Source organism: Diceros bicornis, chromosome 23 (assembly GCF_020826845.1).
Source record: "Diceros bicornis minor isolate mBicDic1 chromosome 23, mDicBic1.mat.cur, whole genome shotgun sequence".
NCBI lineage: Eukaryota > Metazoa > Chordata > Mammalia > Perissodactyla > Rhinocerotidae > Diceros > Diceros bicornis.
This window is the reverse complement of record NC_080762.1, coordinates 6,118,986-6,145,082: the sequence shown is the minus strand read 5'-3', so window position 1 is coordinate 6,145,082 and position 26,097 is coordinate 6,118,986. Positions and strand designations below refer to the sequence as shown.

At 38.3% G+C, this 26,097-nt stretch overlaps 1 protein-coding gene across 1 annotated transcript in view; it reads left to right on the top strand.

Moving 5' to 3' along the window:
* Positions 1-26,097, top strand: part of LOC131420370 (ectonucleotide pyrophosphatase/phosphodiesterase family member 3-like) — a 78,010-nt gene that overhangs the window by 41,422 nt on the left and 10,491 nt on the right. The window contains exons 12-21 of the mRNA XM_058566261.1: positions 1,173-1,281; positions 2,716-2,844; positions 3,227-3,258; positions 6,175-6,302; positions 11,649-11,715; positions 13,962-14,049; positions 15,362-15,540; positions 17,374-17,425; positions 18,446-18,600; positions 24,912-25,047. Of these exons, the coding sequence (XP_058422244.1) occupies positions 1,173-1,281; positions 2,716-2,844; positions 3,227-3,258; positions 6,175-6,302; positions 11,649-11,715; positions 13,962-14,049; positions 15,362-15,540; positions 17,374-17,425; positions 18,446-18,600; positions 24,912-25,047 (1,075 nt within the window). The remainder of the gene's footprint in view (positions 1-1,172; positions 1,282-2,715; positions 2,845-3,226; positions 3,259-6,174; positions 6,303-11,648; positions 11,716-13,961; positions 14,050-15,361; positions 15,541-17,373; positions 17,426-18,445; positions 18,601-24,911; positions 25,048-26,097) is intronic.

Sequence of the window (26,097 nt, the reverse complement as noted above, 5' to 3'; positions counted from 1 at the left end):
AAAGAATATAAACAATAAAAATGAATTCAATTCCCCAGGCAGAGACAACCACTTAATAGTATCTTGATATATTTCCTTTTCGTTTTCTGTATGTGTGCTTTACTAAGAAATGCTAAATACATTTAAAAACAAAATTGGGATTCTGCAGTATGTATGGGTACAGTTTGGTTAAATCAAATTAAAACAGTTTGGTTTTAATTTTTTATGTTTAGCGTTGTATTGTGAGCATTTTCCTATGGCATGTCCTTTATTTTATTTATTTATTTTTTTTTTTGTGAGGAAGATCAGCCCTGAGCTAACATCTGATGCCAACCCTCTTATTTTTTCTGAGGAAGATTGGCCCTGAGCTAACATCTGTGCCCATCTTCCTCTACTTTATATGGGACGCCACTGCATGGCTCGACAAGCAGTGCGTCGGTGCACGCCCGGGATCCGAACTGGTGAACCCTGGGCCGCCGCAGCAGAGCGTTCGCACTTAACCACTTGCGCCACCCAGCGGGTCCCGCCATGTTCTTTAAAACATTTTTTAAAGGCTGTCAAGTATGCCTTCTTAAGAATGTGGCATAATTTATTTTTTCATGTAGTTAAATTATAAGTAAGGTGATGAATATCCTTGTATGTAAGTCTCCATTTGTACTCTAAGTGTTTTCTTAGGCCAAATGCCCAGAAGTAGAATTATTTGGTTACAGGATATGCCCCCTCCTTTTTAACTCTCTGGTTACACATTGTCACATGATCCTCCAGACCACATGTAACCATTTAGGCTCCTATAGAAGAGTCTGTGGACTCCCCTCCCCAGCATTGGTCATTATCATGAACACCTTTGCCGTTGTATAATGTTTGTTGAGGTTGAACATATTTCTCAGATTTTTATTGGCCAGTAGTCTATCTTCCTTTGTCAGGAACATGGTCTAATATTTTTGTTTATAGAAATTTAGGGAATTGATATTTGATAAATGTGGTAGCGTGGATGCTGGGCTCTGATGTCCTATTTCAAAACTCAGCAGTTCAGAGAAGGAAATGTATTTAATTTTTTGATTGAATTAAAAATTAAAATTAATTTTTTTGATTAAATTAAAAATTAAATTAAAATTAAAATTTTGATTAGAAAATGATTTGGTTATTATACCTTAATTCATGAAGACCATCTTAACTCCAATTTTTTTTCTTAGGTAATTCAAGCGTTACAGTTAGTAGATAACGCTTTTGGAATGTTGATGGAAGGCCTGAAACAGCGGAATTTAGACAGTTGTGTCAACATAATCCTTGTGACTGACCATGGTATGCCTTTTTTTTTAGATCGTATTTTATCGTTGATTCTATCTTATCACTTCAGGGAGCAGACAAAAATAATAATGATATTTTAAAGTCTGTACTTCTACACCTAGAAGCGCTTGAATGAGCCAAGAGTGAGTTAGTGGTAGGCTGTGATGGACAGAGGACTAAAATTAAAATTTCTAGTTTAATTATTTTAACATTCCATCTGAACATCCATCCATACACTTAATTTTCTGTAAAAATGGAGTTAGTGGTACTTAACAAAGATGTGATTGGGTTGTTATTCAGTCACAAAAAGTACTTTTCAGGCCTTCTTTTCAGCGGGAGTTTCATTCACATGGATTGGCTGCAGTTTACTATATTGGCTGGTTTTACCGTGTCCTGTGTATTATTTTTTTTGACTTGTGTGAATAGACTTCTATGAAGTCCCCGTCACCCCTTGTTTGTCTGCTTGAGGTGAACTCTCATCTCAGCTAACCTGAAGTTCAAGGAACTGGAACAGCTGCCACTCTGCCACCTCACACAGTTTTGAAGTCCTCATTCATTCAACACATATTTTTTAAGCCCTTACTCAATGCCGAGTACTTTACTAGACACGGCGTGTTCATAGGTGCCTATAGCAGAAATGGACCTTTTCTAGTTGGGTCATCAGAACCATCTTTTCTAGGAGGACATTCAAGCTAAACTCCAGTATCTCTGAAGGAACCAGACATGGGGCAAGAAGAGGAAAAGGAGCAGTCTGCAGAACTTTTGTTTGTGTTGTAGGACATCAAGATAGTGTGAAACAGTAATTTATTTTAAAAATTTCTAAAATAGTTCCCTAACACTTATTGTTTTAAAATTAAAGGAAATATTTTAGCACATTTTGTTAAAAGAAATTATAAAATATAAGATATATAAAAAGAAAAATCATAAAAATACAAATTGTGATATAGTCTGAAGAATCTTCAAATAAGAAAGGTTTAACTGCTAAACCTGGTTTAGAGCACATGCTGCTTATATAAATTTAAATAATATGCTTATGGAAAGTAAATATTCTCTAGTCCTTATTCTCTTAATCTATTGTTTCATAAAAATGCATGTTGCCTTTTTGATTTAAAAATATATCATGTTGCTTTACATACAAATCAGATATTATAAAGATCTAATTAGCTTCCTACAGAGGATTTTCTTCGAAATGACTTTAATTGATCGACATTCAACAGATGATCTGTTGATAATTCCTGTCTGTTCTTCTCTTATAAACGTGACCCTTCTCTTCCCCTGCCAAGATTTTCAAGATCTGCCATTTGGAGTAGAGTACAGGGTAGATCATATAGGTTCGCAGGAAACCTGGTTTGAGATCTGTGAAGTAAAGTGTCTCCTATTTGACGTGATTAAAGACAACCAACTGTTACCATCTATACATTCAGTGGGTAATTTTTTTATTTTTTTCAGGAATGGATCAGACTTACTGTGACAAGGTGGAATATATGACTGATTATCTACCCCAAATAAACTTCTACATGTATGAAGGGCCTGCCCCTCGCATCAGGGCTTATAATGTACCTCAAGACTTTTATAGCTGTAAGTATGAAGATGCCCATGTGGAAAAAAAAAAGGTAAAACTTAAGGTGAATAACCGTAGTCCCCAAGTCTGAGGATGTAGGGATTACTAGGCACCTCTTCTGACTTCTTGGGAAGACCACATAGAAGCAAATAAGAAATTCCCATGTTTAAGGATAGTCAGTCTATGGAGTCTGTGGTAATATCTAATATTGTTAGGTTAAAATATATTCTATCCATTCTTAAATGCTAAAATAATTTTTTGCTTAAAATCATTTTTTATTTAATTTTACCAGATCATAGTCTTTAATAAATGAATGTGTCAAATTCATGTAAGTTGTTCACATTTTTCAGTTATCAAGTATCAATTGTAATGTGATTTATTTATTTTCTTTTTAAACAGTTAATTCTGAAGAAATTGTTAGAAACCTCACTGTAAGTATACAATCTCCTAATAAATCTATTTAAGTTAATGTAATGTCTTTAATCTGGGTTTCAAGAAATTTATATTCTATACTTCTGAGTCCAAGCCACTTGTAATTTATTTTTTAAACCCTCCCTCAACATTATTTTATATGCATATGAGTTGCTTTTATCTTAGTTGTTTTCATTTTGGAGTTGACACTGTCATAGGAAATTAGTTTGGGGTAACAGTGGCGCTGACTCCTGGTTTTCATTGAACGGGCTGAGGTTTCATTCAAAGGGGCTGTGCTAGAGAGCTTCAAGCTGCATCGCTTTTCACATTTTTTGTGTGACTTAATTTCAGAAAATAGGGAATCACAGACTCTACGGATCTTTTTGAACAGGTCAGAAAGATCATCTCCTTACCCTCTAAGTATAATTGCAGCTGCTTTTGATTGGTTCCATATCCCAGGTTGTAAGTAAACAAGCAGGGCAAATTCCAAATAGTTTAAAACAATCTGGGTTTTTCAAGGTGGAGTTCACTACACCTGGAGAGACCTGAAATATTCTTGTGTGGTAGTTTTAATAGTGCTCTATTTAAAGTATATTCACAAATACATATTTATTATATAGAATTCATGAGTTTACCATTGCTTGGCATGGGGCTCAATTTATTTAAGTATAAGTAGTGTGCAATTATAGTAAAAATGGTTAGGATGAAATGTGAATGACTGAAGATAAGGACACACCAGGTAAGGAATGGTTACTGTAACCCGGGGCCCACTGTGAGTTTGAAGGAGGAATGGCAGCTAGAGCAGAAATCCCTTAGGGTGTCAGTCACTCCTTTTTCCTCTTGCCCTTTCTGAGATTCTGATCTTGAGTAAACAGATAGACAGTCTCACTCCCTGCTGGTGAAGGGTGTACACACAGTGTGTTCATGCTGATTAGGTGGGTAGTCAAGAATTAACATGTGGACACTCTCAATCTGCACATTGTTTTCCCCTTTTTCCCATCACCTCATGATCCATGTAGCTGAAGTCCTGTTGGTGGGTGAGGAAGGACAAATCGCCAATAATCCCTGTGGTGCAAGGGGATTGGATCCCACAGGCTTTGGAAATCCATTACATGGCATCACAGATATGGACTGGGCCTGGAGCTACAGAACCCTGAAGAAATGGACTACCATTTCCTGAAGTAGTCTGTTATTGCCAGGAAAATATTCCATGTGGTAGTACAATATTCCCAGTAATGCTGTTCTGTGGGCCTGTATTGAGCGCATATTAGACAACCATAACCAGACATGAACTGGCAGGTCTAAGTTCTGGCTGCGTGACAGACAGCAGCATCAACTTTGTTTTTAGATAAAATGACCTAAATTTTGTCTCAACTCTGGTGTCTTCATCTCAAATGCAAAGAATAACCCAGTACTTCTTCAAAGGTTGGCGGTGTACCCCTGATTTTCTCTGGATTTACTCTGGCTACACACCCAGCTAGGAAACTGACTCCTCAAATGATCTATGGTCTGTAAGGGCGTATTCTAGTCCCTTGTGTCTTTGAGGAAGCTGCATACACTGCAGCTGCCATTATGCGCTTGCCTGGAAGTTACAAAAATACTGGCTTAAGAAGGAAGTAATGACAGATGAAAAAGTAGAAAAATAAGAAGCCTGGAGAAGATACCAATATAGGCAAGAAAAAAACTGGCAGAAATATCTGTGCAATAAATACTTTTCTCTTCCCCTTTTTCATTCCTTAACTCTCTTTACTCTCCCGTTTTCTATATTTCTTTTTAAATTTTTTTTGTTCAATTTCATAGTGTCTCCTATTTTTCTTATATAAATTGAGCATGAGATAATAGTGACAGATTTTAAATATTTATGAGATTATCAAGGCTTAAACTAAATGAGAAAATGAGGAAGTAGAAAAAATTCATTTCCTCATATTTTTACCTGTATTTTTTTTTTCTCTTGTTTGTCAAAAAGGTCACGAGGGAGAAAAAGTTCCTTTGTAGTTCTATTCCTCATTTCCTCACTTTTTTTACAGAGATAATATGATTTGCATTCTTACGTAGTTTTAAAATATGCCATCTAGTTACAGCAGTAATTACTAAAGAAACAAAATTTCACTCTAGTGTGTGAGAAATCCATGAATTTTTCACAAATAGGAAGACTGCACTAGATTTCAAAAACTGTTGAATTGATTTGAAAATTAAGCAAGTGTAGGTTTTTAAAGGGTAAATTGAGTCAATTGTGAAGAGATTTGGGTTCAATTAAACTGATTTTTAAAATTTTTACTCACATCTACTAGTGTATTTTATACTTTTCATATATAATTTAGACACAAAAGTTGTAATTGCCTTTCTAAATCTAGACTTATATCTGTTCTCTGTCAAAAAAGGAGGAGAGATTTATGGTGATTAAGATATATACACAGGAATAAAAACTTAGAATATAAAACTAATTTACATCATATTTTTAATTGCAACCTAATTATTGTTACAGCAATAAAAACGCCTATTATTCTTAATAATGAGGGAATGTAGCTGCATTGATAATAGGTTTAATATCTCTGTTTTATTCACCAAGCTTAAATCCTCTTACTTTTAAAAAGTGCTTAATAAATTGTTTTAGGAAATGAAATTGTTGAATTAGCTTGCATATTTATGTATTTATTTTTTTGTGAGGAAGATCATCCCTGAGCTAACAACCATGCCAATCCTCCTCTTTTTGCTGAGGAAGACTGGCCCTAAGCTGACATCTATGCCCATCTTCCTCCACTTTATATGGGACACCGCCACAGCGTGGCCTGACAAGTGGTGCCTCGGTGTGTGCCCAGCATCCGAAACCAGGCCACCAGCAGCGGAGCATGCGCACTTAACCGCTATGCCACAGGGCCGGCCCTAGCTTGCATATTTTTTAAGCCTCATGAAGAAATCGTTTACCTGTTTTTCAGTGCCGAAAACCTGATCAGCATTTCAAACCCTATTTGAGTCCTGATTTACCAAAACGACTACACTTTGCCAAAAATATCAGAATCGACAAAGTTCATCTTTTGGTGGATCAACCGTGGCTGGCTGTGAGGTTCGTGTGTCTTTTTACTTCTCTCGTAATACTTTTAACAACCATCTTTCATTATAAATTTTCTTCACTTTACCCTGCTACTACGATCATGTAACTTCTCCTGAGCATTGACATTTTCTCAACATTTTATATGCTATCTAGCACTCCTGCATTTGTAATGACTGTTATTAGATTGCTGATCCTAGCATCCTAATGTTCACAAATATAGATGAGAGTGAGGAAGGCTGAGACTGTTCATCGACTGTTCCAGAGACTGTCGGTAGCGACGCAGTCTTAATCCCTATTGGGATCTCCTTTAGGCAGCCGACAGGATATAAAGATGACAGCTGTCTTCCAGGCTGGTAGTAAGATGGCTGATTAATTAAGATCTTTGTCGTCTTTGTGGTTTTTATAAAAGAGCATGTTTATTGCTATAAAACCAGGCTAACCAATTAGTTGTAACATTTATTTCTTTTTTCTAGTTACAATTATAATTTATTTGTTCAGCATTTGCAAAATATAAGTGTGTTTAGAGAAAATGAAAAGCATTCTGAATCTCTCCTTCCCAAAATAACCAAGTAATAATGGATACAACACAGTTTTATTGATGCTTGCTACGTGTGTGCCGGGTCGGTTCCAGGCGTTTGGAATACAGACATGATTCCTGCCCTCCTTGTCAAATGGACAAGACTGATAACAAGCCAGTAAACAAATAAATACACACTGTCTGGTAGTTTAATGAACGTTTCCTACTTTTGTATTTCATTCCCGTGTTTTTTTCCATGGGCATAGGAGGTTATAAATAGAATCAGGATCATACTATGTTTTCTGGCCTATCTTGTGTGTGTGCTGTGTAATGCCAAGGGGCTACGGAGGACGATAGGAATACAGTGGCTGAGAGATATGTTTAACAGAGGGGAGACAAAAGAAGATGAGAGAGCTGAGCTCTAATGTAAGTGTGTGCAGGGGGAGGAACTAGAGATTTGGCAGAGCCTATTCTTGAAGATGTGTAACCAGGAAACCCACGCAGTGCATTCGAGGCCAGAGAGGGTGCAGCTCACAGCGGTCACTAGATGGCGCTGCCTCTCTTCTTGGGATTGGAGTTTCACAGCCTTTTGTGTAGGTCAGCGGGCTGGTCTAGGGCTCAGGACAGTGTTCTCCAAAAGAACATTAAACTATGTGAACAAAATTAAGCTTTACTAATATGAAGTATATAAGATTGTTGGTAATGTATGTATATAATATATAAATAAATGTGGGTAAGTTCTCCAAATATTTACTGTTAAGAATATGAGATTAAAGTAGTTAGGAGGCCACTGGTGCAAAACGAGAACGTGCCCATCTGTCCGACAACATGACCAGTGGGTTACAGAAGGAGAATCCAGCCTCCAGAACATCTCTGGGTGTCTCTCATTAATACTCAGTCTCGAACTGTGAGCTGTACGTTGAACAGCTGGCAGTGAGATGTGAAAAGAGCCTGGCTTACAAGGCCTGGCTCCATGCCTGGCTCCTTGTGGGAGTTCGGACAGATTGTATCTCGGGGCTTCATTTTCCTCATCTGTAACACAAGGTTAGCCTGGTTTTGTTATTCTCGTGCCCTTAGCACACAAAGTAAATTAACTTAGATCGGAGGAGTGTTAACTGCAGCTCTTGCCAGATCAACCCAGCAGTTTCATCTGATCCAATCCTGGATCCGCTCTATCTCCAACACATGAGTCTCAGGAGACCTATTTTCTAAGTGAAAGTATGTTGTCTTCAGTAATAATGTTCAATATTCAGTAACTAGATTAGATTCTCTTTTCAAAATTATAGCAGATTTCATCATTTAGTGTAATCTGTTTTTGTAATCATTCTTATTTTGCCTAAAACATGTTGGATTTTACTAATTTGGGGAAACCCAGTTATTTGAAACTATAGTTGAAGTATTGTTAAAGTGCCCTTTTAGAGAACATGAATAATAGCTTTTTATTTTATGATTGGAGACTGACAAATATGTCCCAGGCACCTTTCTAAGAACTGGAGATAAAGACACAGTCTCCACCATAAGGGTCTTAGCCCAGGTGAGGAGGAAGAGAACAATTATAATCAGGTGTAACAACCTCTGCACTACGATCAAGTACAAGGCTCAAGGAAACAAAGAGTGATCACACACCCCAGGCGAGGATGTCAGAGAATGTCCGAGAATGCCTCCTGGTAGGGTGATTCTTACTCTGGGTTTTGAAGACTCAAGGTGGGTTAGGCTAGCTGCTGCCATACAGCAGGTCTGCCCTGTGCAGTTGTGCAGTCTGTGCATTGTACAAGGTACTCAGCCAAGAAGATGAGTGGGGTGCTGAAATGTAACCCTTGCTCAGCTCATCAAGCCCTGATGGGGCTGTGTCTGCAAGAAGAAAGGGACCACTTTTCTTTGCTGGAAGGCATCCATCTGCTTGCCAAGCCTTGAGCACTGCCAGGCTGTGTCTTCTCAGAGGTGCTGCTTCTTCTAAATGCTCTGCCCAGAACAGTGGGGCACCTTTTTAAAGCCAGCAGCTGCTCTAGGGCAAGGAGGATTAGAAAGAAAGAGTCAGATTTCCTGACATAAGGACTAGATTCCAGAAATGGCAAGTAGTCCCGTGTTGCTAGAGCACTGGGTGAATGAAGCTGCCCTCTGCATGACGCACTTTATCTGTCATGACTAAAGAGTGTGACCTTGACCGTGAAGAAAGTAGGAGACCACTGGTAGATAGTGGGATCTGCGTTTCAGAGAGCTCACTCCAGCTGCCATATGGAGGAGGATGGTCAAGTGAGCAGCAGCGAGGCCATTTAGAAAGATGTGTAGTGACCCGTTCTTCAGCATTATGACAGCCCGAGGGAGGCTATGGAGCCACGTGGGATGGTGAGACTAGTTAGGTAGCACATTATCAGGAAAATATGAGGTGAACTTATGACTCAGATTTCCCAGGGTAGTACTGGTTCATCACATTTTATCCCACATTGTACTCATTAAACATATGTTTCCATTTCCAGCAGTCATAAAGAGTGTTAAATATGATTAGGAGTGTGGATATGCATGTGTGTGTGTGGGGGAAGATTCTGAAGATCAGAGTCAAGATAACCAATTAGGAAGTTGGTTCAGGTCAGAGGTAATGAGGATCGAGCTTAGAATGGTGGCAGTAGAAGAGGAAAGCAAGGGAAAATGTGAAGGATACCACAGAGAAAGATAGAACTTGGCGACTGATAGGTACCAGGAGAGAAGTCTTGTTCATCTCCCATCTATGTCATCACCAGCCATGGGGGAAAACCTGGCCTTGATTATAACTTTGTTAATTAGACATGGAGAAAATAAAGGAGAATTTGTTCCAAAAGATTTCATATAGTACTTGGAAGTTGAGCTAAATTATGACAGTTAAAATCGACTCATCTTTTCCAAATGCCGGCTTCCATTTTTCCATATGTAATTTCTAGAGTCAAATGAATGGTTGGAAAGCATGAACATGAACAGTTAGAAGAGCAAACCTCTAAAGTTTTCACTTGGAAAGCAATAGAAAATAGAGCATTTTCTAAGAGTATTTTGCTTCCAAATAAAGCTTTGCAATATTTACTAAAGTTTTCTAATAGAGTTGGGTTAGGAGGTAAAAACATAAAAAAACTAGATTTTTCTGAAAATTGAAAGATAAATAAAGGGTCAATTTTAGAAAATTTTACCAACGACTCGGTTCAAAAGACCTTTCTTTCATTAATGAGTACTCTAGCCTCCCACACAGAATTTAATAAAATAAATAAATAAAGTAAAATAATAAAATAAAACTTAATTATCCCCAGGGCAGGCCCAGTAGCGCAAGCGGTTAAGTGTGCGTGCTCCACTGCGGTGGCCTGGGGTTCGCCGGTTTTGATCCTGGGCGCGCACTGATGCACCGCTGTCAAGCCATGCTGTGGCGGTGTTCCGTATAAAGTGGAGGAAGATGGACACAGATGTTAGCCCAGGGCCAGTCTCCCTCAGCAAAAAAAGAGGAGGATTAGCAGATGTTAGCACAGGGCTGATTTTCCTTACAAAAAACAAAAAAAAAACTTAATTATCCCCAGTCAAATACTTCCGGTAATCTTGGGGAACCAAATATCTGTGCAATAAGGATAAAAATATTTTCTAAACTGCTTTTACCTTATGCCAACAACTTTGCTGGAGTTACCTAAGACAAGGACATGAAGTGGCTCCTTAGGGTAACCGAATTTAAGCCCCTTAAATAGGACTCCTCTGGCTTTCCCTGTTGCAGGCACTACTTAGCCTCTCCTTTCTTCCCCCTTTTGGGTAGAGTTGAGTGTGGCCTGCTTGGTGTTGTGATTTATTTCTTATTTTGTAATTTATTTTTAGTTAAGCTGAGTTAGAGTCAGTTATACATTTTTAAAAAGTTGACTTTTTAAGACACTACATTTAAGTCCTGCTTTCAGTTGAGCCTAAAATGTAAAAACAAACAGAAACGTGTGTGTGTGTGTGTGTGTGCGCGTGCGCGTGTGTGTGTGTTTGTGTGTGTATTTGCCCTGGGGAGTGGGAGGTGGGGAGTGGGGAAGCAAATGAGAGGAATCTTTTCAGGTCAACCTTTGGAAATAGGAGTCTTTTTTTCCCTTTAGAGACCTAATTTGAACCAGTATAACGTTGTTGCTTTAAAAAAAGTCTAGGTTCATTTATTACTATTTTGTTTTCAAGTATAAAATCTAAGAATGTATAAAATTGCTAATACTGTGCAATTCGAAGGTTAAAATATAAAAAAGTAGGCAAAAGACTAATTAATTAAATTTGGAAAGTCATTCAAGTAGTAGAGCAATGGCCTATGGAAGAAAATCCCAAAAGTTAAAAATAAACTCTGAATTTACAGAATATACTGGCTTCCCCTTACCAAGTGTTATAGGTAACTTACTGAGTATTCTTTACTCATACTTTTATATTATTTCCTTAGACATCTCCACTGTAAAATAAGAATCAATATTTTCCCCAGTTCCAAAGATTTATTTCTAAAGTACTAAAATGCTTGCAGTTACATATTAATCAGACTCTTCTCAATCACACAGACGTGTAAAGGGACAGGTAAGCTCGAAGCCAAATTCTTTTTTAAAATCTATGCCTTTGTTATTCTTTTGTCTACATCTAAAAGTCAAAGGCTTTTGAATTCTATTTACAGACCCTGGAATTCTCCTTCCCTCTCTCCGACCATTCTGATTGTTCCTCTGTGGTTATGAATTTGAGCAGGAAAATAACCATATTTATGCTGTTGCTGACAGAAAAATTTGCTTATATAAAAGCGGAAGCTACATAAAAATCCATTAAATCTCAGTTTGCAATCATTAGGGTCTCATATCAATATATGGATCACAGTGTACTACTATTATTCCTTATAGGAGTAGAGATTATTCATCCTGTGGAGGAGGCACCCATGGTTACGACAATAAGTTTAAGAGCATGGAGGTAACTCACTGCTTTCTTTTAACAAGTACTTATTGAGCACCTACTTTGTGATGGGCAATGTTCAGGACTCTTGAATACATCTGTGAACAGAAAGATAAAGATCCCTGCCCTCATGTAGCGTTCATTCTAACAAGGGGATACGGACAGTTGGCATAGTAAATGAATGTATTATTTGGTATGTTAGGGGATAAGTGTTATGGGAAATAAAGAAAAAGTAAAGCAGAGTGGGTGGAAATTGGGGGTGTTGAGGGGTGCCATGGAGGCAGTATGAAACCTTAGGTGAGGTGGAGACCCATTGAGATGACATTTGAGCAGAGACTTGAAGAAGGTGAAGGAAGAACTTTTCAGATATTCAGGGGACAAAGGTCTCAGGCAGAGGAGACAGCCAGTGCAAAGGCCTAGAGGGTGGGAGTGTCTGCTGTGTTGGGGCGAGAGCCTTCGTAGCCATCGGATGTGGGACTGTGGCTGCCACTGATGGAGGGGAAGAGCGCGATTCAGCTGGACATGTTAAGTTCAAAACATTTATCAGATGTGCAAGTAGGGATGTTAGATAGGCAATTAAGAGAGAGTCTACCCAGAGATAAACAATTGAGTTTGAGGCGTATAAATCATTTAGAAGATATGCAACTAATAAGATCTGCAGGGATTGAGTGTAGGTGGAGGGGAGGACCATGTATAGAGCCCTAAGCACTTCTCTTAGAAGAGTGGGGGAGAAAAAGGGTTACCGGCAAAGAGACCTAGAAGTAGAGCCAGCGAGGCAGGAAGAAAACCAGGAGGCTGTGGTGTCCTGGAAGCCCAGGAAGAAGCTCTTGGAGGAGCCCATGAGGAAGTGTAGCCGTGTTCCCCATTGGTGAAGCTTGATGCTTGTTACACCCTGACTGTCTTATCTGGTTCCATTTGTAATACACACACCACATACACACTACACACCACACACACACACCACACAACCACACACACTGCACACCATACATATACACACACCACACACCATACGTACACACACACACACCACACACACACAAACACTACACACCATACACACACACACCATACACATACACACACACTATATACCATACACACACACACACACACTCACACCACACATACACAAACACTACACACCATACATACACACACACATACCCCACACACACACAAACACTACACACCATACACACACACACACCACACACACACTGCACACCATACATATACATACACCACACACACACTCACACCACACATACACTACACACCATACACACACACCACACACACACACACACTGCACACCATACATACACACCACACACACACACTACATAAAACACACACACCACACACACATACACGCATGTATATCCCTTTCCAAATAGCAAAAAATGTTAGACTCTTATCGAATGTACGGCCTCTTAACATTGTCATGATGAGTTATATCTCTGCAAATATTTGAAAAATCTCTGGAGCCAAAGTGCTTCTCTATTAATTAGAGCACTATTTGACTATTAAGTTAACTGCTGCAAGAAAAACCTACACCTCCAATTCTTTGCTGAGTGTTTTGGGGAAGAAAAAATATGTATTATATGTATATACATATATATGTATGTATATATGTACACCCCTGTTACCAGAAAAGAATAGCTTATGTTTGATACTTTTCTTCTAGTTATTTGCAATCTAAAATAATTAGATCTGTTATAAAGAGTATAATTAACATTAATTAATTAAATATAAATAAAAATATTTAGGTCTGTTCATCTGAAAAATAAAGGGGAGATGTATTTAAGAAATCAGTGGTTTTGTAGAAGTGCAAAAATTTAATGCTTAGAAACTTCAACATTTTTTTCGTAAATTAACATATTTGAGAAATGATATGAAAGGAATATGAAAAGAATACATGATGTTATAGGATGAATTTGTAATTTCTGTTGCCCAGACGTGGTAGCATTGTGCTGACGTTGGTTGTCCACTGTTGCCTGTATTCTCCCAGCCTGTTGACATCTGAGGTGCTGTGGATGCAAGTAGAGAGAGAAGTCAACACAGGACGGATTGTATTTAATTGGGATTGGTACAACATCACAGGTGGAAGTGATATAAAAATCACTTTGAAATCTGAAAAGAAATCCTTACAAAGGCCTAAGTACAAATAGGAGAGCTGTTACAGAACCACAGTGTATCTCTCCTACCATCTGTTTCTGAGTTTAGATGCATCTAGTAATGGTAGGACTGTTACCACCTAGGCTATCTTTTTGGCGTATGGACCCAGTTTTAAAGAGAAGACTGAAATTGAACCATTTGAAAATATTGAAGTCTATAATCTAATATGTGGTAAGTATATCTATATAAATTCAACAGCAAAATGTGGATATAGTTTTTAAAATATGTATTATGAAATTGGTGGTAAATTGAATCCCCAAAGGTGGATGCTCTGCACTAAGAAGACAGAAAATAGAAAAGATGGAGAAGAATTATTTATTATTCAGAATTATTCAGCGATAAGAATTAATTCTTTTGTGTTTCTAGTAATGATAAACGTTAGATCTCAGGAGACCAGCTTTTCTATTAGTTATTTACTATATGAAAATTTAATTTAATAAAACTTAAATAAAATTACACTTCCAACATTTCAAAGCAAGAAAAACAAGCTGAAAAACGCAAGTATTTTCTTGTAATTACAGAGAGAGCTTCTGGCATAAAAGTATGCCCTATTTGGATAGACGCTTGTTAGTACAATCAATGTTAAAAAACCTTAAAGAATTAGAGTTTTGAGGAATCTAACCTACCTTTTCTGCCTGCATGCTTACCTCAGATTGTATTGACAAGTCATTCATCTAGGCAAGGCAGTGGGTAAGTTACAATTTCACCTTTAGCTACAGGAATCTGGGCATAAATATGCTCACAGTTGTCGCTCTTAATCTTGTTCTGGCCTGTGGTAATGGAATGTGACTTAGAGAACAAAAAGTATCCACTTAAAAATAATGTGTTGTAGCCTTAACAACTTAAGATCTTGGTTCCCAAAGCTGAGTTTGTGGTCAGGGCTGCTGGCCCTTTGGGAGGAGGCTTAGAAGGGACTAGAGAGGATTCCAGGTCAAGGAGAGATCTGTTTGGTAGAACTCAGGGGGAGCCACGTGAAAGCCTATGTTTGTGAGATATTTGCATGTTTTGCTTTTATAGAAAAAAAACTAGAAAAAGTTCTCTATATATTAAGCAAAATTCCCTAGTTTAATTTTTAAATAGTATCTGTCCTTAGATAATTTTCATATAATTAAGTAAATATACTACAAATAAGGTTGTAAATTGTTTAACTTCTTTCCATTTGTTTTTACTAAAAGTATAGCTTTTTATGCTAGAAAACCATGATATGTTTAAGGAACAAATTGATGATTTAAACAATGATATTTTCTCTGGAGGAACAGAACCACTTCCTAAAAGTTCCTGCAGCTCATCTGCAGCAACTGGAAAGGCTAGGTGATGGCAAGTCAGGGGAAGAAAGTTAGTACACTGAATGGCGTGTGCAGGACGCGACTGCATTGCAGCAGAATTTGTTAAAGGAAGTGAACAGGAGGGGCTTGTTTTCTCCCGTCTCCTACAGATATGTTGTTGCCTCCAATTTAAAACCACTCTAAATTTTTTAAAACAGATCTTCTACACATTCACCCAGCACCAAACAACGGTACCCATGGCAGTTTAAACCATCTCCTGAAGGTGCCTTTTTATGAGCCATCCCATGCCAAGGAAGTGTCCGAGTTTTCTGTTTGTGACTTTACTGTTCCGTTGCCCACAGATGATCTAGGTTGCTCATGCCCTGAGCTACAAAGGGTAAGTAATGCGTCAGGCCGGTGGCCTAGTGGTTAAGTTTGGTGTGCTCTGCTGCAGTGGTCCGGGTTCGGTTCCTGGGCACAGACCTACACCACTCGTCGGCAGCCATGCTATTGAGGCAATCCATATACAAAATAGAGGAAGATTGGCGCAGATGTTAGCTCAAGGCGCATCTTCCTCAGCAAAAAAAAGAAAAAAAAGCCATAAGTAATAACTTCATGTATCCATAAGAATGTAAAGGAACAACCAATGTATAACCAGGTAGCCAACAACCAGCTTTGTGTTCAGCTCAGATACTTACCCAGTAAAGGTATGTGGTTTCTCTGAACCTTATCTGGAAATGAGAAATACATTATAAGATTAAAAGTATGTAAATATGCTTTGTAAACTGGGAAGCACTATTTGGAAGTTGTTAATTCCCTTGTGAGCTAACTGTCCTTAACCATTCGGAACAGTAGAATCCTGGAGCTCACTTTGATTTCCCTCATAAACCATCCCTCTTACAGCTTAAGAATCAGATGGTCAAGCTTGGTTACTTAGAGCAGAAATAGCTGCGAGGCTACAGGATTGCAGTCTAGCGTCAGATACACCCATGAGGGGAGATGCTGTGGAGTCTACCCAGCAAGAAGCCTAGCCTTCAGAGTGGGGGGTACTCCTTTGGGTAGCAGTGAAGAATCCCATCAGGCAGCGTGTGGAGGCTGACTGACAGTCAGCATTGGGAAGGCCTTTTTAGTGGATCAGGCACCTGGCTGAGTTCAGGAGCAGGACTTCAGATCCCAGGAGACTCTCAAGAAGGTGAGATTCGAGCGCTGGGAGGGGACCCCCAAAGGCCAGGGGTCAGAACGGGAGCTTTAAGAGCAAAGACCAAGCCCACCTGTGAGAACTGGAGCCATGGGTGGGGCTGCAATTTCAGAATGGAATTGAAGTCCAGATATCAGGAGTCCATCAAGCTAAAACTAATGTCAAGATGCATTTGAGGCTGAGTTCAAATGTGGTTGTAGAGCTCAAGAGAAACCTGCTGCCTCAGGTGAGAGTTATTCCTCACAGGAAGGAGTCAGCAAAACTCCACACTCGCTAATCCTCAGAACAACATTGCACCACATAAATAAGTAACCAACCAAAGAGGCTTTGAGGGACAAAAGTCCAGTCAAAACTCAATAAATATCAAATCTGAGGGAGGGTGTTGTTTTCCTACCTACTGCTTCCAGTAACCTCATGGAACCACCATTTAAAGTAACAATAATAAACATTACAGAGTGGGTGTTTCATTCCCATTTTAGAGATAAGGAGGGCTTAGAGAAGTTAGGTAGGTTGTCCAAGGTCACAGGAGCTTGGTTTCCCTGATTGCAAACCCCAAGTTCCTCTCTGTGAAGAATGCCCTTTGCTATTCAAAGTGTGGTCCCAGGGTCAACATCTGCGCCACTTGCAAGCTAGTGAGAGGTCCAGAGTCTCAGGCCCCACTGAGCTCAGGCTCCCTGAATCAGAAGCTGCATGTGAACAGGCCTGCAAGTGAGTTGTATGTGTTCTAAAGCTTGAGAAGCCCTGGGATGTTGTCACCCCAAGTTAGTCGTTGATTCCAGCTCTGGTCAGAATGCTTTGCCCCATTATCAGTTTTATCTTTACAAACTCTCACAAAAAAAATGTATTCCAGGGGGAGTAGTTTCTCTATACTTCTGAGTAAGTGGCAGAATTGGAATTTAAACTCCATGAGTCTGGCTTCTTTGTTCACTAGTAAAACATTCGTGTGAGTACTGCAGAAATAATCCTGATCACCGTTTAAAACGTGTGTTATTACTGTGACTGACTTTCTGCCCCTCCCACATCATCTTGCAGGATGCTTCTCTAGAACGTGTGAATCAAATGCTGAATCTCACCCAGGATGAAGGTAAGTCAGTGGAAAACATGTTAAGTCTTGGATGTTTAGACCTAACAAAACACAGTACTGCTCTTTTGGGGATTCTTGGAAAGAAGCTCACAGGGGCTTTTGAACATAAAGATTTTATTGCCAATATACAGGAGGCAAAGAAAACCCAGATCTAATAACCACAATAGCAAGTGTGGGGTAGTTGCAGTGGTTCCAGGAACAAAACAAATTTCTTGAAATGGTCGTGCCGCATGCTCAGTCCCCTGTTCCCTTTCTTAGATGTGAGCAGACCAACTGCCTGGGTGTGAGTCCTCCCTCTACTGCTTCCTGGCTGGGTAACCTGGGCCAAATCACTTAACCTCTCTGTGCCTCGGTCTCCTCATCTGTAATAATGGTACCCACCTCATGTAGTTGTAAAGATTTAAGGAGCTAATCCATGGAAAGAATTTATAGCAATGTTATTATTACAGGTTTTATTTTAGGTGTTCCTGTATTAAACTCACTAGGCCTGTTTTGTGCACTTAGAATAGCGCTTGGCACCCAGTTACAGTTCAGTAAATATGTTGGTTGTTTGATAAGCTTCTTATAGTCTGCTGTGTGTTATTCCATGGCTTGAATACCCTGCAGGTTTTTTAATATCAGTAATTGATGGATTTTTAGATTATAGGAGCAGACAATTAAAAGTAAATACATTAGGACATACTTTGTATAAAATTCCAGTATCTTCCCTATGACAATTATTAACATAGGTCGTCTTTGTTATAATGTATGTACTTTTGGTTTTGAGGTTTTATCTCTTCAGATATATCCTGTGACCTGTTAGCTGTTTGGCTAAATTACTCATTGAAGCCTTTGTTTTGTAATCTGTAGAATGAATAATAATGCCTACCTCATACGGTTGTAAGAAGTAAAAGAGGTTAAGTGTGTAAAATATTTATCAGAGTACTTGGCACATAACAGTCCATCTGAGAATGGTAGTTATTATGCATAGAAGCATTTGGTAATTTTATAAACATTTTTATTTTGTTATTTTTATTTTAGTGACAGCAACAGAGAAACTAAATTTGCCCTTTGGGAGGCCCAGGGTTATGCAGAAGAACCAGGAACACTGTCTCCTTTACCATAGAGAATATGTCAGTGGATTTGGAAAAGCTATCAGGATGCCCCTGTGGAGCTCATATACAGTCCCCAAACCAGTAAGTTCCTATGTGTATTGATCCATGCAGGCTGGAAAAACTTTGTAGTTTTCTAATATTCTGAGAGTTGAATTTTGATTTTCAGTAGAAATCCCCAAGGGAGCTCACTGGCCTGTGGCTTGTACAACAGTCTCCCAGGTACTGCTTAAAGGTATTTATAGGTGCCCTGTGGGTGCAAAAGAGCAACACATTGTGTTTTACCTGGAGGAGAAATTGGAAAGTGTTTACAGGCCAACTGTCCAACTGATAAGGCAGGGAGAAAACAAGATTTCAAAGAAAAGCAACAAGAAGTACAGAGGCACACTGTTCATTTGGTATATCCTAAGGACATGGTGGGTGCACCTCGAAGGTGAGGGTAACCAGATTATAAAGGGCTTTGTATTTATTTGAATATTTAACAAATACTTTACTGTCTGCTGTGTATTATAGTAAGCACAGGAGCACAATGTAAAAAGAGGTACTTCTTCCCTGAAGGATCTAGCACTCGAGTAAGTCAGGCTAGAGTTACCTGTACAGGTGAGCTACATCACAGATCTCTCCAGACTGAGGTTGGAATCCAGTTGTTTAAATCCTCTTGCCTCTTCACCCCTCTTCAGCATCTGGCAAACTTCTTTTCAATAAATGATACTGGGACGTTTGGCTACCATAAGAAAGAAAATATCAGATCCCTGCCTCACACCATATACAAAATTAAATTGTTGGTGAATTTATAGACCTACGTGTGAACAGCAAATGCATATTTTCCTTTGTGCATATCTTTATGACCATGGGATAGAGAAGGATTTCTTAGGACACAAGAAAAACAACAGCAAAAATACAGAGGCAGTTGATTAATTTGACTAGATTAGCTTTAATGTGTGACAAAAAGACAAAGTTATGGATGGGACAATATATTTACATTGTGTGTAAGAAACAAATGATGAATATCTAGAATAGTAATTAGGATCCAGAATAGCTAATACATTTCTACCAATAAACAAGAGAATGACAAGCATCTTAATTAATAAATGGGCAAAGGATATGAGCCAAGCAATTGACCTTCATTAGCAATCTGGGAAATGTAAATTAAAGCAAAAATCAAAATTTGCCAAAAATCAGTCCAAATACTCCTTCAGGGCAGGGGTGGTTTTATTTAATGTATTCCCAGCACAGTAGAGTTGCCCAGTAAATGCCTATTGAATGAATGCATTGGATGAATTCATCTCAACCATAATTTTTAAAGACTTAACGACAAAGCAGTATTTTCAACCAGAAGTAAATAGTCAGGAAGCTGTTTTTGTAGAGAAAACCCTAGTATTTTAGATCCAAAGACTCTAATGACAAACCTCAACCTATTACTGTTCTTGCTATGGGTACAGATATTCCTTCTCTTTTTATGGAAAGGAAGTGATTGTATCCAGTTTATTTACTCTTTTTGTTCCAATTCAAGATTTTTGGAGAAAAATAAGCACATTTCCCCACTACTAATTAAAGCTTTGTGTGTCCTGAAAGCCAGCTCTGCTGCTGACAATGGTTTAATTGTGGTCAGTGGTGGGGGAGCACTAATTTTGTTTCCCAATGTGGGCAAATATGTTACAGTCACCTGAGTTGGTATATATGGTTAATGGCAACATCGCTTTCTTCATATGCACAATGTTCGGTTGTTCATGATTTTCTTCAACCTACTGTGAAAGTACTAATAAACAGCAATATGAAGTTATTTATTCCTTAAAATAATTTCTATTTGTTTTTGTTTGTGAGAGGGGCAGTATATTCAAAGCTGGTCTTACGAGTCACTTCTCTATTTTGAAAAGTCCAGGTACTAGAGATTGTGTGGAGTTAAGGGAATGTTTATATTTTTAATACTTTCTTCTGCTGTCTTGCATTCCTGAATTTGTATGAGCTTTAGCGGAAATCAAAGGCAGAGAGATTGTAAGTGGGCTCAGACTAGGCATTTAGTACAATTCTTTTTTGTTGTTGCTTTAAAACTAGCTTCTTTGTCACCAGAAGTCCCTGTCCTTTTACTGATCCCGCAGAACCACTTGTGTATTTCTCTCTCCATGTGACAGGATGGAATTCTAGCAATTTTCTGCTTTCTAATTCAGAAGTTACTCTGTTACTATGTTGTGGTTCAAGAAAATTACATACAAGGATGTTTTGAGATTCACATAAAAATGTTGTAAATCAGCTCTGTGTTTGAAAAATCAGACTTTAAATAAGCGCTCTTTGGGGCATGGGCCCAATTGGCTTGTGCCTTTAAGTTTTATGGAGTTTTTGTTTTTCTGTGGTTTAGATGGGTTTTTAAATTGTTGTTTTTGTTGTTATTATCTCAGAAGAGTTCTGAGGAAGTAGTCGTGATTTGAAATCATGGTCCTACAACAACTGCTTCGAAACTCTTAAGGTTGATCAAACTATATGTAGGTTTTTTCTTCTGGGCCTACTCAGTAGGAAAATGTGAACTGTATTTTTCTGTTGCTAAGTGAAAAATTGAAAATAAAAGCACGAATTACAATTATTATTTAGAATATATACTTCAGAAATTTAATAGGAAATCAAAGGGCTTTTTCACAGAAGAAAATCTAACGTACTTTGAATATGTCTCCCTCTCTGTCTTTATCTAAGTATGTATATATCTCCCATACCACTGATTGTTTAAAAACCCTTTATTGTTTCTAAAGTTTATTAGCTCTGATATTATAAATTATGACCCAATCATGCTTTATAAGTCTTCAAAAACTAGAGACATTATTGTGTATTGCAAAATTTTTTTTGAACTATGAGAAATCTTGTTCCTTGTAGAAAAAAATCACATGACCAGAAAAATAATTAAAAATTTATAAAGTTGTTATGCTTACCATAAGGCAAGATTGTAACTATCCAATCTGCAAATATTTAAGTTTTAGCTTTTACATTCAGCCTGCAGGAAAGACAGTGTATAACTTCAATAAAATAATTTTATCTCCTGTTCAAGTTTTATTTTATCCCCATACCACACTATAAATGAAAGAATCTCACTTTCCTGTCTGTCCTCATTGTCTACTTCTCTTGAAGAATTTTGAGAGCAAGGGAGTTCAGATTTTGTCTGTGTGTCTCAGTTCTATGTACTGTTTTCCTGACTTTCTATCCCCTGGCTTAAAAAACTCTAAGGAACTCTGAAAAGCTGGCAGGATTTAAGCTGTTTATGTGTGTGGTGGGGGCGTTGTTTCTATGCCTTCTGTCAGGAGCTGAAGACTCAGAGATGACGTGACCATATCTCGCTCAATCCTTCTAGAGGAGTGGCTATTGCATAATCTCACGTTTGTAAAGGAGGCCACGTCCTGTCTTTCCTAGTCTTGATGCACTTTTATTTAGGGATTCAAGTTTGGTATGTAAGAAAAAAGATTTCAGTTAGCAGAAAACAGTAACATTTTTTAGTACTTTCTGGCTAAAGCCATCCTGGTCCATCTCCCCCAACCCAAAGTCTATGCCACTTTGAGAAAACAGTCAACATTTTGTCCAACTAAATTGTTTGAGCACAACTTCCACAGCTGCAGAACTTCCCTCCTTAACATTTTCATAATTTTATTTTTGTAATTTTAGCTGTTGAATACAGGCATTTCGTTTTCCTTACATTATGGAAAATGCATATATGGCTACATTTATGTATTGTGCATTTCTTCAAGTAAAACTTTCTAAACGTGAAGTTTTAGAGTAAAATTATAAAGATATGTGGTAGGGAACATCAGCTCACAATATTCTGGATGTCTGTGGGGCTGACTCAGTCAGCAGTTGCTATTCTTGGTTCTCCCATTTTATGACATCTTTATGTGCCCTTCTGCCAAGTGAAGAAACCTGGTCGTTCATAGCTGTTTACCATGATATATTCTTTTAAAGAATATAAACAAATGTTTTTAGTTTTCCAGTGTCTGCTACCAGGAGAGTGAAATAAATAGTGAGAACTAATTTACTGCCTCTGACATAAATATCTTCATATTTCTTGGTTCACTTCTTGTTTTGGTGGACTATACCACTCAGGAGCTTCCTGAGAAAGGAAGAAGGGAAGATACGTTTTTGAGACTTTGTGTGTCTCAAAAGATTCTTATTCAGTCTACATACTTAATTGATGGTTTATCTTTAGAATTTTAGAAATAATTTTCCTTCAAAAATAGTAGGACATTAGATTTCCTGGACTTATCCTCCAATGTTTTCATATGTTCCCTACTTTTTTACATCTCTTGTCTTAAATTCTACTTTTTGAGAGATATGTGCAACTTCATCTTATAGATCTTACTGAATATTTTATTTCTGCTGTTACATTTTTAAATCCCAAGGGCTCTTTCTGTTATGTTTCCTTTTCTGTTGCTTTCTGATCCTTCTGTATGGATGCCATATGTACTCTCATCTGTCTGAGGAGCGAGTTTTCTTCTTCTTGGTTTCTACCCCCAACCTCAGAAAATGTCTAGTGGTCCTTGGCTGTCAGCTGATATTTTAAGGGTCAGACACTAAGCTACATGACAGGGGCTTGCCAGCTGATAGGCTTCACTATTGGTTGATCAGAATGAGAGCCAGCCATTTTGTTGGAGACTCCCAATTGTAAGTATCTAGTTTTCAGGCTGGTTTGTTTTCCAAAGAAAGGACACTTCTCATGTGATCCAGCATATAAGATTGGCAGGCTACATGGGGGCAGTGTGACTGGGGGGAATCTTACCACTCAGCATATAGATTTTTACTGAATCCCATTGCTTTCAATATGGTGCGCCTGCTCTCTGGTGTGTCTTGTGTCCTTTAGTCTGATCATCCCTCTGGTTCCACCTCTCCAGTGAGTAAACATTCTCTCTAGCCTCTTTTACAGACTTTTAGCCTATCCCCTTCTTTCCAGCGCTACGCATATCCCCTGTCTTTAGCACACTCCAATTTCTACCCTTGAGGTTCTGCAGTAGGAATCAGCTTCTTTGTGCTTTCCCTAACCATAAGCTTTTGGTTGTCAGTGTTTGCTGGTGTGTTAAGTCATGTTACAGCAGTAAACAAATATGTTTATCTGATTTCCAGCTTCTGAAAATTTCTTATCATCCCTTATATATCTTCTTTTACTGTCTTTTTCATGGGATTTTGGAAGGAAGCAGAGATAAATGTGTTCAGTCAAGTTGAGAAGTCTCCTTGACTTCTGTATAGTGTTTTCCAACTGGATTGTTGCAGTGTGTTAGCGGCTACATTCTCTGTTTGGCTTTCCCCAGACTTCCCTCATCTTCAACTCCTACCTGTTCTATACCTTCTCGTGGTATGCTCTTGCCTATGAATATAGCACACAATGTAAGTTGCCTTTTCCTTTGTGAATTGATCTTGTACATTTTACTTTTTTCCCAGCTTTATTAAGATATAATTGACATATAACATCGTGTGAGTTTAAGGTGTACAACATGATTTGATACACATATATATTTTAAAATGATTACTGCATACATTTTAGACTCTGTTGCTAATTTTTGCTTTTAGTACAATGCAGTGAATAGAGGAAGGATATCCTAATTTAATTTAGTCTTCTTTTTTATAAATTATAAAAAAATTTTATTAAGAAATGTATACATTATGGGCAGTAGAAGGCATATAAGTCAAAATCTCTGAAAAAATTAAATGAATAGCAAAATGTTTACTTACTCATGATTATATGCTAATCAAAATATGATAATTATGCAATACTGTATTACCTTGGGCAATACTAGGATTAGGCAGCACAATTATAGGATGCCTGCTAGCGAATAAATTATTGTATTAGTCTTTAAGTGGAGTTACAAATAAAATATAAAAAAATATATTCTTCTGTTTCACGGTGAATGAAGCATAGCTACACATTTATTTCAATCCCCAAATGAGTAAGTTTTGACAACTAGAGCTACTTTGAATTAATCTTAGGTTGATTAAAAGTTCCTGCCCAACTGAAAAATAATATCCTTAGTTCATACGTATATTTTAAAAATAATTTTTTTATATTTTATTTTCAGTTTTATTGAAATACAACATATATCCCCACCTAAAAGTTATATCCTGAAAAGGAGTTTGGTTTTTAGCAATAGCTCCCATTATTCCTCTGCTCTCAATTCAGGTTTTATTCTGCAAATATTCCTTTCCCAGGTGTATTTGATTTGCCCTCCTGGTGTCCCTAAACAGAAGGGAACCACAGAAGAAAACATTGCTGAAGACATCCATTTCCCTTGCTGCGTAGACCTGATTCACTAAGAAAATAGGAAAAGGTTAAATAAAAAACATTCTAGGGAAGTTACAAACCATATAAGGTGATGGGTGAGCCACACTGTGGGCGTTCTTTTCTCTTTTTTTTCTTTCCTCTTTTTCAACAGGGAGACACATCTCCTCTTCCTCCCACTGTCCCAGACTGTCTGCGGGCTGATGTCAGGGTTGCTCCTTCTGAGAGCCAAAAATGTTCCTTCTATTCAGCAGACAAGAATATCTCCCACGGCTTCCTCTATCCTCCTGGTTGGTATAACTCTTTTTTAACAGCTTAGAAAGCCCTCATCAGCTGGATGTGGACATGTGCCTTAAACATACGCTCCCCACCGAAACTACCTGCTTGGGCTGAAGGAGCTGCCCAGGAGGCTTCCAGTGGTTGTGGGCCGGCCCAGAGCAGTGCCACAGCTATAATATAGACTAATAAATTTTGCAGTGGGAACCACACATCAGCTCTAATCTGGCCCAGATGTTCAGAGAGTTCGGCAGGTTTAAGTTTAATTTTAAAACGGAAGATTCTTTGGAAAGGGACACAAGTGTCTAAAAAAACATTTTTTCTGGCTACTGCCCAAGCTCAGGCCTGCATGGGGAATGCAGCTGTGCCTGTGAAAGGAAATCAGGCAGGAATTCAGGCCTCCTACAGTGTATGTTCACCAATTTTAAACTGTGGATTAAGCAGCTGAATGAACTTTAAGTTCATTTTAGAGAGTGTCTGTCTCTCTTGGGAACATGCAAAAGCCAGTGTGATTTCTCTAAAACTCAAATCTCTTCCCTGTTCAGCAGTAAATGTCATTTTTGTTAACTCACCCATGAGATTTTCAGCAATTTCAGCTTCTGGGAATGGGGTTACTCCTGATATTTGACTTCATTTTTCTGAAAGTCATGACCAAAGAGGTCAGTTTAGAGATTTATAATTTAGAGATTGTGAGATTTATAGTGGGGAAAAAAAAGGCGTGAAAGGCAAGTAGCACAACAATTTAAGCCCCTAACACAGAATTAGGACAGATAAACTGATATATCTTATTAACATATCTAGAGTCAATTAGAACTACCAAACTTACGCAAACCCTAGGATAAACCTTAAATAGTTGCAACATTTTATTAATAGAATTTTTTAGGGCCGGCCCCGTGGCTTAGCAGTTAAGTGTGCACACTCCGCTGCTGGCGGCCCGGGTTCGGATCCCAGGCGCGCACCGACGCACCGCTTCTCCGGCCATGCTGAGGCTGTGTCCCACATACAGCAACTAGAAGGATGTGCAGCTATGACATACAACTGTCTACTGGGGCTTTGGGGGAAAA